Source organism: Nelumbo lutea, chromosome 3, assembly GCF_056320005.1.
Source record: "Nelumbo lutea isolate HS-2025 chromosome 3, American lotus-T2T, whole genome shotgun sequence".
In the NCBI taxonomy this organism is placed as follows: Eukaryota; Viridiplantae; Streptophyta; class Magnoliopsida; order Proteales; family Nelumbonaceae; genus Nelumbo; species Nelumbo lutea.
In genome coordinates this window covers 8,922,103-8,941,590 of record NC_142686.1, presented here as the reverse complement: position 1 = coordinate 8,941,590, position 19,488 = coordinate 8,922,103, and the positions used below count along the sequence as shown (strand labels likewise).

Below are 19,488 nucleotides of genomic sequence, written 5' to 3'. Positions count from 1 at the left end.
CCTTAACGAAGCTCGGGAAGACCAATCGGCGCGATTGTTACCACACCCGCAAGGCCTCGAGAACCAAAGTGACGACCTTGACAAGCAACGTTCAGAGCATTAATTGCCCCTGTTCACCCTTCAGCACCGGTCCAACCGACACCACAGAAGCCCAGGGTTCACCCAAGATCACCGGTCCAATTAACTCCTCGGATCTCCTCAGGACACAGACCAAGGGAGGCCACGCTATAACTCGGCCGAGCACTTCACTCTTTGAATTCGAAACTAGGGGAGTGGTGTTCGGATTCCAAAATTTTAAGAGCAAGTTCCTCAGCCGAAGGACAGACAGCTTGGCACCCTTCCTTGGCACACCATGGCCAAGCATCACAATGGCCTCAACACCAAGGCTCGGCCTTCACTGACGCAGCGGAGCCTTCCTCGGCACCTGGCCGAGTTAAACCCCTAACTTCAGAGCTTAGCACACCATGGCCGAGCATCACAGTGGCCTCAACACTGAACCTTGGCCTCCATCGGTGTCAGAAAGCCCTTCCTCGACAAGCCATGGCCGAGCATTACAGTAGCCTCAACACCAAAGCTTGGTCTTCACCAGGAATCAGAAAGCCCTTCCTCGACACCCGGTCGAGCTAAGTGACCACATAGAATTTCAGCCGAGGAACAAAGAGCCCTTCCTCGGCTCCATCAAAAAGACGAACCCCGAAGCTCATCTTGACACCTTGGTGCCTTGTTGAGCTACATGACCTTGCAACACTTTGGCCGAGCACTCCTCCTCCTCGGCTCTAGAATTGGGGGAGTGGTGTTCGGATTCCAAAGTTAGAATTCTTGGAGTTCTGCCGCCGAAGATTAAAGGACTCCCTGGCCACAACCGACATTGCACAGACCTCACATTCTAGCAAACACTAAGGAACATCAAGTGGACCAGACACTCATCCATACTTCAACTAGAACTCTATTTGGAATTCCTCAGCTAAGGAACAAGGTGTCATGCCACGCTACACCTCGATCGAACACCTCATGCCTCGACTTCAAAACTGGGAGGGTGGTGTTCGGGTCATGGCTAAGCTGGTCCAGTGAGACACGTGGCCACCCAGTCATTGCCCGGTTAGTCCAGCCACATCAGCATATCTCGGCGAACTCCGCAACACACACTCATTCCGTGGCCTTGGCCGGGCTACACTATTACTGTGGCCCCTCATCTTATCCCCTCAGCCATGTCAGTTACTCGTGGTGCAGATAAGCATAACTACGAATAAAGATGAGTAAGGAAGACAACTCTGCCAGGGATTAGGACTCTATGCCAAATACCTCGATGGCTCACCTCATCTCGACAACCCCAGGAGATTGATCCGACCAGGGCATGGGTCCGCAGCTATAAGAAGGTATTCCATGCTCAAGGTAAGAGATTCCAACTTCTGACACCCATACTGCTATTCTGCTCGGACCAGCATCTTTATAGCTCGCCCCGACCATCTAGCACCTCCTACTGACTTGAGTGCCGGAGTGCCAACCCAGGGATAACTCCTCGGGCCTCTAACTTCTCCTTTCTTGATCATAGGTCTTGCAGCATGGCCTCGTTCTTGTAACTCGGCACCACACTGTTAGCAAGTATTTGCCCTCCTCATTTCACACTATCGAAATACTGAATCACCATACTCCATATATATAATACTCCATACACCACATCTGGCATTTGTGACGGATCGATGCTAGGGAATTAAAACTGAGATGGTAATTAAGTAATATTGATCCCAGTACCGAATCTAGGACCGACAGATTCGTGGAGCCCACTGCCACGATGATCTGCAGCTTATTTGCCAAAATTTAAAAGGATAATCTTCATCATCCATTGGTTTGGTTGATATAATTATATATTATATATTTTCTTTAAAAGCAATTCACGCAATGTTTCTTTGAATCGGAAATGACTAATCACGCATTAGATTGCGGGGTTGGTCTTGCATCATATCGATCGTTATTTGATAGAGAACAAAAAATAAAAAATAAATAAATAAAGAAAAGTCCCAACCCAGAGATCTGCACTGCTTAATTAAGAAATAAGAATCTTTCTATTATTTGTGATGGGATATCCTGAAAGCTAAAATTCTACATGAAATTACAGGTATCTTGCAATTTAAGGCGGATGGAGAGTAGTGGGTAGGAAATTCGGTTTGAAATTTAACAAAAAAAAAAATGTAGAAGAAACATTTCCAATGTGAATGTGCGTCGGGATGTTTTACCCTTTTAGAATTTTAATTTATATGGTTTAAGAAATTGGCTAGTTCTACTCGTATCGTTAGCGTTCGTTAACATTCTATCACAATCTATACATATGTGACACCACACGACACATAAAACATTTTGAAAATCCAATATTATCTTCCAGCCTAATTAAACCAGACAGCTTAGCATAACATACCAGTTTATTAAATACATAGTCTCTAACGATTAGGGGTGTTCAAATTTGGATTAGAAACCAAAAACCAAATCAAACCAAACTAAATAAGCTAATTTGGTTTAATTCAATTCGATTTTTGATGTGTTAAAAAATCAGTTTTCGGTTTTGATTGAATTTATTTACAAAAATTAACCGAACCGAACCGAAAACTGAATTACTATACTATATATAATTGTATGTATATAAGAGTTTAATACAACGGAACTGTAGAGCCAGTGAACCACTTTGGGCTTTGGGTCCAAATGAAATTAGTATCAATAATAAATAAAAACACTACTTTAAATTAATTAATAATTAATATAACTAGTTAACTAATAGTGGGACTACAGGAGTGTGATACTACATAGTAAATACTAGGATTTGCCAATTTGGAAAACTCAAAAGAGTACAATTAGACTGGAGTTGCCGTGTTGGGTTAGGATTCAAACTGTCAAAGGATGGAAAGTGGAGTTGCCAATTTGGGAAACTCAAAAAACAACTACAACTAGATACAGCTAGACTCTTATTTGATTTTTTTCCCTTTTCCCCGTCTCAAAAACCGAGTTCTTTTGTTTTTTAAATTGTCAAAAAATCAAACCGATTTGGTTCGGTTGTGGGATATGACCAAGCTGAATAGTTGGTTAGTTCATGGGTTTGAACTGAACTGAACTGACCAAATGTACACCCCTACCATCAATCCAAATTGTTTCAATGAAAACCCCAACGTCGATCCCTCCATCCCACTTGAACTGGGCAGCTTAATTCAACATTTTGTATTTTATTTGTTTGGAACAGTGAATGCTTATTTACTAAATATTTTGTATTTGATTTGTTTGGAAAATTAAGAAAAATAATAATAAACCCGTTTATTAACACTTAACTGTCAACATCAACAAAATAGTGAATAAAATCTACATGTTGGGGGAGGCTTTCCTCAATAGTAAATGATGAAGGAAGATTTGGCCCGATGTCTCTATTATGTGACACGTGGCAGAAACAAAAGCCCCGCAAAAGGGGCCAAGCCTAGGCGGGAACAAGGGGACACAAGCGGACTGAACTCCCTACTGGGGGCCCGAACTCACCCTTTGTAACAGCACGGGATACATTTCGCCGAACTGACCCGCCTTGTAACAGCTCGGGACACACTTCGCCGAACTGACCCACTTTGTAACAGTTCGGGATACACTTCGCCGAACTGACCCACTTTGTAACAGCTCGGGATACACTTCGCCGAACTGACCCACCTTGTAACAGCTCGGGATACACTTTGCCGAACTGACCCTGTAACAGCTCGGGATACACTTCGCCGAACTGACCCACCTTGTAGCAGTTCGGGATACACCTCGCCGAACTAACCTGCCCTATAGATACCTCTGAGCTCAAGACCGCCTCGCTCAGCACTTCGCATCACCTTCTGGGCACCAAAACCAAACAAGTCGTACCATGCCTGACACTAAGGAAGTCCGTGCCCGAGGGCGCCGCGCCTGACTGACTTGGGATCTGACGTTTGGCGGCAGCACTCTAAACGGCCACCTGCCACCGCCACTGACACCGCCATCTCCAGTTAGAAAGACAGTTAGGCAGTGACGGTTCTGTCTCAGCAGAAAGGACGACGACTGAATTGACAAGCACAAGGGTAATCATACCCGACTTGACAAGGGCCTCAGGACGAGTGCACGAAGTGATTATAAGAGCCCCCTGCCCCCGACAAACGAGGTATGCAAACTCTGCGCTATCTGGTATTACCTTGCTTTTGAAGGATTCTAACTTGAGCTTCGGAGCCTCTACACCGGGTTCCCCCCGGAGCTTCCCCATCTCCTCCGTTTCAGGTTCCCTGCTACCCTGTTTAGAAGCAAGGCCGCGGACAGCTAAGACCGGCCGGATCGCGCTCCATCAATTGGCGCCGTCTGTGGGAAAGCTTCAAAAAGCCTCCCTCCAAACTTCCATAACCCCTTTTCTTCAAAAAACCCAACACTCATGGCCTCCTCCAGCAACACCGGACGTGGCACGTAGACAAACGCCACCGGGGAATAACTTCAAGTACCCGTGGTGTGCATTGGACAGTTCACCATCCCCCTTTCGGTGGATGGGATCCCCAGCTTGAACGCGCCACAAGCAGTGGCACCCGTAAACCCTCCTACCACAAGCATCCCCTTTCCTCTCCCCATTGAGACAACCTTCACTGAACCGACTGCCATCCCCCTGGCAGCCAGCCAAAACCGGTTGGACAACCTGATGCAATGCATGCGGGCAATGCAAGCCCAATTGCAACAGTTCCAGCAGCACCAGCTTCACCAGCACCAAGTACTACACAACATCTCCCAGTATTTCTATCAACAGCAGTTCCCCCAACTGCCACTGAACCAACCACTACTTCCACCTCGCCACCCCGCTCCGAGGCCGATCAAGGCCTCCCCGCAGGATGGACGCCCCCACCAGGCGAAGGCCTCCCGGCCCCAGAACCCCCCTAACAGCCAGGTCTCGTCCCCAGGCCGAAGAGAGAAAAATGTCATCCCCGCCTCGCAACCCACAGGCGGGTCGGGAACCACGCCCGCGAGGTCGGCACCCCGACGCTCCAAGCCCGAGCTCCCGCTCACCGAAAACCGATTTGGCGCCCTGGCAGCAGACTACCAGCATTCCGGGCCCATCGAGCTCGGTAACACGGAGGCCAGCAGCGCCAGTACAAGGCCCGCTCAGCAGCGAAGGCGCCGGCGAAGTCGTCGAACCGCCACCCGTGCCTTGTTGGAATTCAGAGGCAAAGACACGAGCTCGGACGAGGTAGGGGCTGCCCCGATCCTCTCGGTTCCTTCCCCCCTCGCATCAGAACTCCTGGCGGTCCCCTTACCCAGAGACTTCAAGCTCCCACCTCTGGACAAGTACGACGGGTCCTTCGACCCCAACGACCACGTTGACGCCTTTCAGTCCCAAATGCACCTCGCCAGGGCCAGTGAATCGTGCATGTGCGTGGCCTTTACCACCACCCTCAGGGGGGTGGCCCGCACTTGGTACAGGAACCTGGCCCCCGGGTCGATAAAGTGCTGGGCCCAGTTCGTGCAGGTCTTCACCGCACACTTCGTCACCAGCCAACGGTGCCCCAGAACAGAGGAAAGCATCTTCGGAGTAGTCCAAAGAGAAGGAGAATCCATCCGGGGCTACATCAAGCGATTCAACGAAGCATGCTTGCAGATACCACGGTTGGACCTCGCAGTGCAGCTCGTGGCGGCCAAAAGAGGGGTGACGCACAAAGAATTCAAATGGCACATGGTGGCAAACCATGCCGCAACCGTGGCCGAGTTCCTTAAGCTCGCGGATAAGTTCATGAGGACAGAGGAAGAAATCAACCAACGGACCGAAGGCGGGAACGAGAAAAGAAAGAGAGAAGAAGAGCTCTCCAAACCGGTGGACAGAAAAAACCCGACCCGGGAGCCGAAGCCGAACCAGTCGTTCCGAGCTCCCCTAGCAGTTCGGACGGACTACACGCCGTTAAACACGAGGCGGACGGTGATCTTAATGACGATCAAAGACGCCCCGTACGTGAAGTTGCCATCTCGCCTAAAGGGAAATCCGAACGAGACAAATAAGAATTTGTATTGTAGTTTCCATAGAGACCATGGTCATAGTACCGAGCAGTGTAATAACCTTCGGGACGAGATAGAGGGGCTCATCCGTCGCGGATACTTGAGAAACTTTGTACAGCACAACAATAATAACAATAAGGCATGTCGGCAAGGGGAGCACGAAAAAGGATGCCCCCGAGTCTAGCAACAGACCTGCCGAACCGTTGCAGAAGCAGCCTCCGGAAGACAGGCCGGTTCGGGGAACCATCCATGTGATAGTGGGAGGTTCGGTGGTAGCGGGGTGTACCTTGGCAGCAGCTCGGACTTCAGTTCGCGAAGCGGCTCTCGAAGAACGAAACCCCCCAAAGAGACCAAAGACCGAAGAGCCAATCTTCTTCACGGAGGACGACGCGCAAGTGGTCCACTACCCCCATGATGACGCGCTTGTCATTAAACTAAGGATCAGCGACTTCGAGGTCAGGCGCGTACTCGTAGATTCGGGCAGCTCAGCGAACATCCTCTTCAAATCAGCATTTGACCAGCTGCAGTTACAGAAGAGCGAGCTGAAGCCCGCGAACACTCCCCTGGTGGGTTTCAGCGGAGAGGAAGTCAGGCCCCTCGGAAAAATAACCGTCCCTGTGGAAGTCGGCACATGGCCTTGTGCAGTCAGACTCAGCCATGATTTCATGGTAGTCGCGACCCCCTCCCCATACAATGCCATAATAGGGCGGCCGATCACGTATATCCTATGGGCGGCGGTCTCCACCTATTATTTGGCCATGAAGTTCCCTACGGACTTCGGTGTAGGGGTAGCGCGGGGCAACCAGCTCGAGTCCCGTAAGTGTTATGTTTCCGCCCTGAAGGGAAAAACGAAGGTGGCCGATGACCTCGAACTAGAGCGGCCTGCGGAGCAAGGCGAGGAACGAGCTTCGCCCACGGAGGAAACGGTCGCAATCCCGACTTCGGCTACGGACCCAGCTCGCACACTTCAGATCGGAGCTTCCATCGAGGATCCCCTACGAACCGAACTGGTGAGTTTTTTACTTCAAAATTTAGATATTTTTGCCTGGTCCGTGGCCGACATGCCCGGCATTAGCCCCGACCTGATAACTCATAAACTTAATACGGACCCTGTAATCAGACCCGTTAGACAGAAGAAACGCAACTTAGTCCCAGAACGCTGGAGGGCGGTCGACGAGGAGGTCGAGAAGCTCCTTGCAGCAAACTTCATAAGGGAAGTCCATTACCCGAGCTGGGTGGCCAACCCGGTGTTGGTAAAAAAGGCAAGCGGCAAGTGGCGCATGTGCGTCGACTACACCGACCTGAACCGAGCTTGCCCGAAAGATTGCTTCCCCCTCCCCAAAATTGACCGCCTAGTGGACGCAACCTCGGGAAACGAGTTGCTAAGCTTCCTGGACGCCTACTCAGGCTACAACCAAGTTAGGATGGACCCATCCGATGAGGAAAAAACCAGCTTCATAACCGAGTTCGGCCTGTATTGCTACAAGGTCATGCCCTTCGGACTAAAAAATGCCGGGGCGACTTTCCAAAGACTTGTAAATAGGCTATTTCGGCCCCTGATTGGTACGAAGATAGAGTGCTATGCAGACGACATGGTCGTCAAGACTCAGTTTTCACAAGAATTAATACAAGACTTAGATTCTGTCTTCCAAATCCTGCATCAGTTTAGCATGAAATTGAACCCCAACAAATGTGTCTTCGGCGTCACATCGGGCAAGTTCCTAGGGTACATTGTCAATCGACGCGGTATTGAGGCCAACCCGGACAAAATAAAAGCCATTCTAGATATGAGACCACCTCGGAAAGTAAAAGAGGTTCAGAGGCTAAATGGCCGCATAGTCGCTCTAAGCCGCTTCATGTCCAAATCAGCAGACCGCTGCCTACCCTTCTTCAAGGCAATCAAAGGCTAAGGGTTCGAGTGGACCCAGGACTTCCAACTCGTGTTCGACGAGCTAAAAGGTTACCTCGCTAGTGTGCCAACCTTAGCCCGGCCCGAGGTGGGTGAGGTCTTAGAACTGTACCTCTCAGCAAGCGACGAGGTGGTCAGTTCGGTACTAATAAAAGAAACAAACCGGGTCCAGCGACCCATCTATTATGTTAGTAAAATTTTGCAGGGAGCAGAGGCAAGGTACCCGCAGATAGAAAAACTAGCAAATGCCCTAGTGACAGCAGCTCGGAAACTCCGCCCATACTTCCAGGCTCACACCGTCATCGTCCTGACTGACAAACCTCTCAGACAAGTTTTACTCAAACCCGAGGTTTCCAGTCGACTGACGAAATGGACCGTCGAACTCAGTGAGTACGACCTCCAGTACAAACCAAGAACCGCTATTAAGGCCCAAGCTTTGGCAGATTTTATCATCGAGTGCACTTTCAGCCACGAAGCCCCACAGGTCGAGCCTGAGGTCCCCAGTTCAGGCGAACCCGGAGGTCCCGAGCCCATAGAGTCCGAACCCCGTGAAGTAGCAGCCGGTGTGGCATCTCTCCTGGTCAGGCGAAGCACGAACTGGGATGAGGAGCCCTGGATCCTTTACGTGGATGGTTCCTCGAACCGGCAAGGCAGCGGAGCTGGAATAGTCTTGTGCGGCCCGGGTGACACAAAATTAGAATACGCACTACACTTTGAGTTCACGACATCCAACAACGAGGTAGAGTACGAAGCACTGATCAACGGGCTGGACCTAGCGCGAAAGGTAAAGGCAAAACACTTGGTCATCTACAGCGATTCTCAGCTCGTGGTCAACCAAGTTATAGGTGAGTACGAAGCACGCGAGCTCTCCATGATCGCATATTTGGCCAAAGTAAAAGAAGCCCTGCTCAACTTCCAGTCACACATCATCAGGCAAATCCCGAGGTCAGAGAACACTGAGGCCGACACCCTGTCCCGGTTAGCTAGTACAAGTCACAACAATATGAGAACTGTGTACATAGAGGACTTACCTCGGCCTAGTATTCTCGAGGGGACAGAGGAGGTCGCTCTCGTCTTGGAGGCAGAGCCGAGCTGGATCGACCCACTTGCGAGCTTCTTGATAGACGGAACCCTCCCTACAGAACGCAATGCGGCCAAGAGGGTGTAGCGCCAGGCAGCCAAATACGTCATAATAACGAACGGTTATACCGACGGTCCTACACGCTCCCCTACTTGCATTGCCTACGACCTGTCGAAGCCGAGTTCGTACTCCGCGACACTCATGAAGGCCTGTGCGGCGGACACTTGGGGGGCAGAGCACTCGCCCAAAAAGCACTTTGACAAGGATACTACTGGCCAACGATGAAGGCAGAAGCTGTCGAGCTCGTCAGAAAATGCGACAAGTGTTAGAAGCACACCAATATCCACCATCAACATGCCTCCGACCTCAAATACCTCGCCAGCCCGTGGCCCTTTGCACAATGGGGCATCAACCTCCTGGGGCCATTCCCACCAGCAACAGGTGGAAGAAAATTCCTAGTTGTTGCAGTAGATTACTTTACGAAGTGGATAGAAGCCGAACCTCTGGCAACTGTTACGACTCGAAACATACAAAACTTCTTTTGGAAGAACATAGTATGTCGGTTCGGGTTGCCTCGGGTACTAATCTCCGACAACGGCAAGCAGTTCGAGGATATCAAGTTCCTAGAGTGGTGCCAGAACATGGGGATTCGGCAAAACTTCACGTCAGTCGCGCACCCGCAGACAAACGGTCAGACGAAAGTAATGAACAGAGCCATCCTGCGCGGACTGAAAGCACGTCTGGATCGAGCTAAGGGATTGTGGGCCGAAGAGCTACCAAGTGTCTTATGGGTTCACCGAACTACCGAAAAAACCGCCACGGGAGAAACCCCCTTTAACCTCACCTACGGCATTGAAGCAGTGATCCCGGTGGAAATCGAAATACCAACATTGCGATTAGAAACATACGACGATCGAACGAACGGAGACGAGTTACGTACCAACCTTGACCTACTGGACGAGGTAATGGACCTCGCGCACATCCGAACAGCGGCGTACCAGCAGCAGGTAGCTCGCTACTACAATAGCAGAGTAAAGCAATGAAGCTTCCGAGTCGGCGACCTGGTCCTTCGTAAGATTATGGTGCCCGAACCCGGTGTGGGCAAGCTTGGACCTAACTGGGAAGGGCCCTATAAAGTAAAAAAAGCGCTCGGGGGGGCATATGAACTCGAAACCTTAGAAGGCAAATGAGTACCTCGAGCGTGGAACATCGTGAACTTAAGGCGATACTACCTATAAACCACCAAGCGAAGTGGACGAAATCAGGTCCTATGTGCCACGATGCAAGCCAAGAGGAACCTCGGCGTAAACAAGCAAAGAAGTCGAGCATATTATCAACTCGGCAAAAAACCAATTCGCGGCAGAACAGACCGCGGAAGTATAATAACCCGGACTAAGTGGCATAGACAAAGAATCAGTTCGGGGAAGAAGAACACTTGGGGAAAAAGACATATATATTCCATTGCAAGAAACAGTGCATTGGCCATCAGAAAGGACTTACAATATATATATATATATATATATATATATATATTACATGCCCGGAGCCGCTTCTTCGCCATCAGAAGGCACTTCAACAACACCCGAAGGCCCTGCCTCTCCTTCAGAGTCCGGCTCGCCATCGGTAGCATTGGCCATCTCCTGAGTTATACGCGAAGTGGATATGGCACTTACATCGAGGTCGGGGTACGTATTTCGGATCATCCACCGGTTCAACTTGAACCCCCTCCTGTAAGAATCCACCATCAGATCGTCAAAACGTGGAGAGGCAATGTAGTCCTCAACTGCCTACTTCTTGGCGTCTTCAATGCCTTGGGAAAAAATCTGTGTTCTCTCCCTGATGTCCTCCTGAAGATATTCGACTTGAGGCTGCAAATCCAACTTCAAGTCCGCCATATGCTCGACAACTACCCCCATGGCCTCGGCGTCACGCTGAGACCTCGCCTGCCTAGCCATCGCGACGCGAGCAGCCCCTTCAGTAGCGTAAGCAGCCGCCTCAGCAGCCCGGGTATTTGCCTCTACAACACGGAAAGCTTCTTCAGCAGCATGAGCGGCAGCCTCAGCAGCTCGCGCCTGTCGTGAGCTCCTCTCCACTTGGGCCGCCAAGGCATGAATTGAAGAATTCACCTACCAAAAGAAACAAGTGAGCAAAAAACAACAGAAGCAACAGAATAAAAAAGGAAGACGGAATGTAACTTACCACCATGGCATGTGTTACGGCGCGGCAAGCGACCTGATTCAAGGGAAGATCGGTCCACGCCGCGACCTCCTCAGGGAAAGTAGCATCCTTACTCTTCTGAAGAGCGTAGTTCGACGTCAACACGTTCCTAAACTCCCCTTGAGCTCCCGAGCCCGAGGGCCCAGCCCGCGTATGAGCGGACCCGGAGTGAGCAGGAGCACTTGAGTATGCAGGAGCGCCCGTATGAGTGGTCTCAGCATAAGGCGCCCCGGCAGTTTCGTGCATCGGTGGAGTCACTTCGGGCTCCCTGGGCAGATCCTCCGGTGTATGGTCTGGAACTTGGGGCTTGGCGACCCGCTTCCTCCTCTTCATACCTTGGAACAAACGCCCCCCACGAGTTCTCTCTGCGTCCATTACACCTGCAGAAACGAGTTCGACATAAAAAAAAACGAAAAGAACAGAGCAAGCAAGAAAACCGCATAGCTAGAAACCTACCCGAACTCAGGCCGGCTGCAATAAGCTTGGCCTCCGTTAAGTAGTGGTGGCACTTTAAACCTTGCAGTCCCTATTGCTGGAGGCCCTTCACCGTCTCTTCATCGAGAGTCACGCCTAAATCGGGAGCGGCCTCACCCCACCCGGTCTAAAAGGGCCATCCTTGTGCACTTTACACGCCGAAGTAGTCCTGCTTCCACGCCGGGACCTTATTAGGAAGATCGTGCAGAAGCTTAAAACCCTGGCGAGGAGAAAGGTAATACGCCCATCTCCCCCCTGGAAGAGAACCCGCCTGTCTCTTGAGCATCAAGATAGAGGAGAATATGTCTAAGTCCAAGGGGAAGTTTTGCTCGCAAAAAAGGGAAACAGTCCCCACCAGGTTCCGAATAGAGTTCAGATGAAGTTGGCCAATGGTGACACCGAAGTGGTTTATGACTTCGACGAGAAGGGGATGGAAAGGAAGTCGCAACCCCGCAGCAAGCTGCTCTCGAAAAATCACGATCTCGTCATGACCGTTTTCCCAAGGAAAGCTACCCGAAGGAATAAAATATGTGTACCCCCCAGGAAGATTGTAAGACATAAGTATGGATTGAAGCCCCTCAGGCGTCATGGTCGAAGGACCAAACCTGTCTAGCATCCGACCTAGGCGGGAGGTAGACGCCAAACTGCCCAAAGCAACTCGGCCTACTGGTTCATAGTCCTCAAGCTCCACCTCAGGATCACTGAGGCAGTCGGGGGACACGGCTCGATTGGTAGAACCTACGTCGGCCCTACTCGAAGAATCGTTTGAGCTATCAAAGCTAGACATTGGGAAAAAGATGGATTCAGGAAAGTATTCACCGGAAAGTTTGAAGAACAAGCCAAAGAACCATGAAGACTATATAACCAGCCTTGACGCGAGCTGAAAAAGACTTGGACGCGAGCTGAAAGGTTGGACGCGAACTCAGTAGACAAACCGCAGAAGTGACAAACCGACGGGTCCCTCACTATTTATAGCTACAGTAACCAAGAATCGACCGTGCAGATCGAAGATGATCCAATGACCCACGTTCTTACTGACCGCACGACCCTTAAGGTCGAGACGTGATTGGCGCACGTCTTTCCGAAAAAAGTGAAACATCAGCGCACGTCTTTTTGAAACCGACATCGCTTCGACATGCGTCTTTCCAAAACTAACGCGCCGCACGTCTCCTTGACAGTCGCCCGCGCACGTACAGCAGTGGCGCGCCTTTTTGAAATGACCCGTTGTCGCGTCCCAACGGCGCGAATTGGTTTGAAATTTAAAACGCGCGCTGTCACAACCACCAGCATTCTTGAATAAGCACGTTTCCAGCCTTCTCGGAAACCGAAAGAACCCTAGCAAAAGCAACTCGCGCAGTGAAGATTCAAAGGACGGGACAAATCCACCTGCTACCTCGCGAAACTCCCCGCACCATGGCAAGACCCCCGGCGCAAGGAGTGGGGGGCAATTGATGAAGGAAGATTTGGCCCGACCTCTCTATTACGTGACACATGGCAGAAACAACAGCTCAGCAAAAGGGGCCAAGCCTAGGCGGGAACAAGGGGACACGAGCGGACTAAACTCCCTATCGGGGGCCCGAACTCACCCTTTGTAACAGCTCGGGATACACTTCGCCGAACTGACCCGCATCGTAACAGCTCGGGACACAATTCGCCGAACTGACCCACTTTGTAACAGTTCGGGATACACTTCGCCAAACTGACCCACTTTGTAACAGCTCGGGATACACTTCGCCGAACTGACCCACCTTGTAACAGCTCGGGATACACTTCGCCGAACTGACCCTGTAACAGCTCGGGATACACTTTGCCGAACTGACCCACCTTGTAACAGTTCGGGATACACCTCGCCGAACTGACCTGCCCTATAGATACCTCCGAGCTCAAGACCGCCTCGCTCAGCACTTCGCATCACCTTTTGGGCACCAAAACCAAGCAAGTCGTACCATGCCTGACACTAAGGAAGTCCGTGCCCGAGGGCGCCGTGCCTGACTGACTTGGGATCTGACGTTTAGCGGCAGCACTCTAAACGGCCACCTGCCACCGCCACTGACACCGCCATCTCCAGTTAGAAAGACGGTTAGGCAATGACGGTTCTGTCTCAGCAGAAAGGAGGATGGCCGAATTGACAAGCACAAGGGTAATCATACCCGACCTGACAAGGGCCTCGGGACGAGTGCACGAAGTGATTATAAGAGCCCCCTGCCCCCCGACAAACAAGGTATGCAAACTCTGCGCTATCTGGTATTACCTTGCTTTTGAAGGATTCTAACTTGAGCTTCGGAGCCTCTACACCGGGTTCCCCCCGGAGCTTCCCCATCTCCTCCGTTTCAGGTTCCCTACTACCCCGTTCAGAAGCAAGGCCACGGACAGCTAAGACCGGCCGGATCGCGCTCCATCATTAAACATGCACATAAACCGAAATTTAATTTTACAAATTTCTATACATACAAATTCAGATAATAGGGCAAATGCTGAAATAACGCCCGTATAACAGTATTTATTTAAGAAACCCGCACATACAGTTCCAAACACCCTCCTAGTGTCTGCCATCCTACCAAAAAAGCCACCACCTTAAATGTCTCACCAATAGCTTTTCACGGAAGCACACCAGCTTGCTTGCCAGGACATTTCTCCAATATTGTAGAGTGTAGACGCATACAGCTTCGGAAAAAATGAGGGGCGCTTGCTTGAAATATTTTAAAAATTTGATAAATAATAAATAACAAATATGACATTTTATGACAATGATGTCAATTGTAGAGTTAATCAATTTCCTAATACTTTTAATTTATACTCTTAAGAAATTTGCCCCTTATAAGTAATAAAAGAGTGATGAATTTATGGGTGTGATGGAGCAATCAAAAGGCTAAAACAAGCTTAATGGTTTTATACCTGGACACTACGCAAGGTTCAAAGCACGGCAGTCTGGCACGCACCGAAAACCAAACAGATTGCCTGATCTTTATTTAAATTTTTGAGGACAAAGATTCGATACTATCCCCAATAGATCGCCGATCTAGAAGGTTACTTTTCTGCCAAATCGTAGACTCTTACTTGCCACATCTTCCTCCACGTGGCTAGAATATGAAATGTGGTAAAATGATTTCCTTTTTGTTGTTGAATTATTAACCATGTGCAGCCATTATTTTCTACATGATCTTAATAGTGTTAATAATGTGAAGACATCTAATCATCAACTACTGAATATTAAAATAGCAGTAGCGCACAACAATTATTTTCTACATTCTCAAGCTTTGAAGATTTTGATTGGGCCCCAGTTGCATCACATTTCACATTTGGATTACATTTTAAATAATTCATACTTTTTCGTTTTGTTTTGTTTTTTTTTTTTTAGTTTATAAAACAAAATACAAGTGACACAACGCATCATCAAGAATGTATTGTTTTGCTGACATGGCATATAACTATTTTGTTTTAGAAAACAAAACCATTCACATCGACAAACACCCCCTTAATTATCCCGTCCAGCCGTTTAAGTTAAGAAAGAATTAATACTTAGGATATTTAGTTTAGATGGATAAATAAACACCACAAATGAGTAAACTAAAAATAATAATGGGAAGAAGGATAAACGATCATCTCCATTAGTTGTTGTTCTTTTCTGCATCTGTAAGTCTGTTTCTGTCTGGGCCTCATGTAATATCGATGGAAACTCGGCTGATCTACATCCTCCTCTTCATGCCATTGTTGAAACAGCTGGTAACGAAGGCAAACCCTCGAACTGATATCGTCGCAAGGATTTGTGGAAATGTGACATCAAACGATAGCAGGCTGTACGTCGATGAATTCACAAAGACTCTGAAAATAATCAAAGACGAAATTTACATGAATGGTTTTGGGACAGCGGTCGTGGGAGAAGGCCTACAGCAGATCTATGTCATGGCTCAGTGCCACGGCGACCTAACATACGACGACTGCATCATCTGCACCAACTTCTGCCTCACCCTCCTCCCGGGTTGCTTCCCCAAGACCGCCGGACGCATTTATCTCGACGGTTGTTTCGCCAGGTTCGACAGTTACGATTTTTTCAACGAGAGCGTCTTACCCTCAGACGACTCAGTACGTAACAATTTTCTTTAATTTCCTCCATCAAATCCTCTTATATATATTAACCACATTCGCATATACATACGATACATATATAAATATATTGATTATATACCTGTAATTGAATGGTGAAACAGGTATGCGGAATGACCGAGTCTACTATGCCAATAGATTTTAACGCCACCATCAAGCTACTGCTCGATAGAGTGGTGAAGATAGCAGTTACCAACCATGGGTATGGAGACGGATCTGAGAGATGGGGCTCTGGATCAGTATTTGCACTTGCAAATTGCTGGAAGACGCTGAATGAGGAGTCCTGCTTGTCTTGCCTGCAAAACGCTGCAACCAACATCCTCACTTGTCTGCCGTCGACGGAAGGCCGTGCAGTTGATGCTGGCTGCTTCTTAAGATACTCCGATTATAAATTTTTGAACGACAACGAAGATCTCTTCTCAAGAAAAGGTAAGTCGTACGTCGTATATACGTAGCTAGAAGCATAGAACTAGCAACCCGCCCCCCTCTCTCCTAAGTCTTACGTGATTAATTATATACGTCCTAATTAAATATATATATATAATGTTGATCAATAATGTTGTGTTTGATCTTTGTAGGATCTCTGTTTTCATTCACCACCTTCGTTTTTGTTTTTGCTACTGTCTGCATACTCTCTATCTTCGTGGGGATCTGCCTGGGTGATGTCATCTACAAAGGTCTACATAGGCAGAGAAGAAGGAAAGCAGGTAACAATTAACTAATCAATCTTAGCACCACACCATAAATTAATTAATTCAAGCTTCAGTAATCTTTGTTTCTCATAATGAAAACCGATCAGATCATAGTTGACAGACAGAGAAGTCACTTTTTCAATTTCTAGATGTTCTCTTTTCGTTTGTGCTCCTCATCCCCATTTCATTAATTTGTAATAAAACTATTAAGAATTGGACGTGGTGGAGACTTCAATGTTCGCGAGGACCATGCATTTCAAGTACTCGACCTTGGAGAAGGCAACAGACTACTTCAGTCAAGCTAACAAGCTTGGTAATGGAGGATATGGAGAGGTATTCAAGGTATTAACTAATTATATCTTAATTTCATGCTAATTAATGTCAGGAAAACTTAACTTATAAATCTCAAGTCTCAACACTAGTTATTGTCTGTGTTGTGTTTCCAATAAGCAGGGAACTCTAGGAGACGGTAGGGAAATAGCAATCAAGCGGCTGTATGTGAACTACTTCAATCGTAATCAGGAGATCCACAATGAGATTAACATCATTAGTCGGGCAACCCACAGGAACTTGGCTCGTTTCCTGGGTTTCTGCATCACCAACGAAGTTAGTCTCCTTATTTACGAATTTGTACCTAACAAAAGCCTCGATTGTTACATATTCGGTAAGCAAGAGCTCATTATAAGTAACAGAACTCAGACTAATCTTACAGATAAAAGAAAAAGGTTAAATTGGTAAGCAAGAGAGAGCTATGATGGGGAAGTACGTACGGGTCACCACAACATAAAATTAGTTTTTTTTTTTTTGAATAATTGACCCTACACATTTTATCTAGAGACCCTAAACTCTAATACTAAACTAGAAACCAAATTTAGCTAAAGCTCTAATTAATGTTAATCAAAATGGAAATAAAACTACTTAATTCAAAAAAAAAGGTTACTTGATAATTCTGCTTTTTTCTTTTATTGGGTTCCTCTTGGAATGACTGAATTATTAATGGACATTTAAATGTGTAAATAGATGCACAAATAGTAGTAGATTCCTGGATTCATGTCATGTATATATGCATCTGTGTGAAAATTTTCTGAGTTGTGATTGATTTCCTCCTCCTAATTCCTATATATATATATCCATGGAAGGCAGACCCAGAAAAGAAGAAAGAATTGGACTGGAACAAAAGGCTGAATATAATCATGGGAACAGCTGAGGGCCTAGAATATCTTCACAAACGGTGTGATGTGACGATTGTTCACAGAGATGTCAAGGCAAGTAACATCTTGTTAGACTTGCGTTATAGACCCAAGATTGCAGATTTTGGTCTAGCGAGATTTTGCAGCACTACTACTGAAAAGACCACCGAGAACTCTGCTAATATTGCAGGCACATTGTAAGTATTAGTTTTCTTTTTAATTATTCTAGCAAGGGCTAGCTTGAGACATGGGCTTTCTTAACACAAGAATCCCCAATTAGCCTTAGCATCAGCTGATGAATCTCCAGATTTCATTAAATGTTTAAAACCATTTTGGGGGGTTTTAACATTTTTAGTTTTCTGTTTTTTTTTTATTTATTTTTTTTTTATTTTAAGGGGATACATGGCTCCTGAGTACATTACTCGTGGGCTTCTAACGGACAAAGCAGATGTGTACAGCTTTGGAATTCTGATACTGGAAATCGTCGGTGGAATTCAGAATAACAAATACCAGCCAGATAATTCCCTCGACACCCTAGTTACCTGTGTAAATCCCATTAACAATGTTTTCAGATATTTCTGTGTTTCTGCATTAATTTACATAGATTTAAAATATATACATATGAATATGTTTCATTTCATATATGGTGAACGTGAACCCATCTCTTAAAACAGGCATGGCGGCACTTTCAGTCGAATACGGTATCAGAAATCATAGATGAGAGCCTGGAGATTGAAGACATAGAAGAAGTCACAAGGATTGTTCAAGTGGGTCTTCTGTGCACTCAAGAATCTCTGATGTTGCGCCCTGAAATGACAGAGGTAATCCAAATGATCAAACGAAAAGATTTGGAAATCCCCAGGCCTTCCAAGCCTCCTTTTATTTGTGAACCCTTAAACGCCTCAGGCCCACACTCTTCCCCATCATCTAATACGTGTACTGACTATAGATAGATAAACATCTCCTTTGTTTTTCAGAAGATTTTCGCCTTTCTCTTTTCCATAATCCGCCATTAACGACTACGGTTAACTCCCCCACCCCCAGAACGCCAAAAGGAAATTTTGATCATGGTTAAACCTAGGGATGACTCATGACTCTACCAAGGATTAATTTACTGATCTAGCTAATATATTGATTTGTTGGGTTAAAAGGGTCGGACTTGAAACAAGGTAGACAGACGTAAATTGGGTCGGAACTTGGAAACATGCAGTCAGTCATATACTAATCCAGATTCCATATTGCTAGCTAGCATCATCACATGGGGTTCATTGCTTCATCTATAACAATTAACGCATGCCGTATGGACTTCTGAAGTTTGAGTAAAAGATTCTTTAGGGGTCCCATTTTCTGAACTACTACGCATTTTTGTCTTTGTCTTGTCTGATAATAAGAGATTTAGAATGTAAATAATGTACACCGAACTTAAGATGAAGAAGATATGTCAATCATGGGGATCATGATCCATGTTTATGGGTCATAGTTGGGTTGCATCAATTAGAACTATAAGCTCATTACGGCGTCTCTTTTTCATGATCCATGTTTATGTGCCATAGTTGGGTTTCCTTTTAATTAAATTCATTTGAGTGGACACTATGTTTAAAACATCATTTTCCACTTCCATCTAAGGGAGGATCAATTATGTAAATCAGTTACCAACTATATATAGGAGACGTTTTAATTAGTAAAACACAAATATTTGGGTAGGTACATTAAATTAGAAAAAAAAAATATAGGCTTTTATAAAGTTAAAATTATTGGTTATAAATTAAATTTATAGAATTTAACGGTGAGAAACAAAAGTACCTTAAATAT

The 19,488-nt window shown here is 47.1% G+C and overlaps 1 protein-coding gene across 1 annotated transcript; it reads left to right on the top strand.

Annotated features, from left to right (window-relative positions):
• The first annotated feature begins 15,287 nt into the window (after positions 1–15,287).
• LOC148862772 (cysteine-rich receptor-like protein kinase 46) lies at positions 15,288–18,652 on the top strand. The gene is made up of 8 exons (XM_088980004.1): positions 15,288–15,773; positions 15,899–16,223; positions 16,373–16,501; positions 16,698–16,828; positions 16,940–17,150; positions 17,630–17,873; positions 18,072–18,222; positions 18,351–18,652. The coding sequence occupies exons 1-8, from the start codon at positions 15,360–15,362 to the stop codon at positions 18,627–18,629; spliced, it is 1,884 nt and encodes a 627-aa protein (XP_088836130.1). The 5' UTR covers positions 15,288–15,359; the 3' UTR covers positions 18,630–18,652.
• The last annotated feature ends 836 nt before the right edge of the window (positions 18,653–19,488 follow it).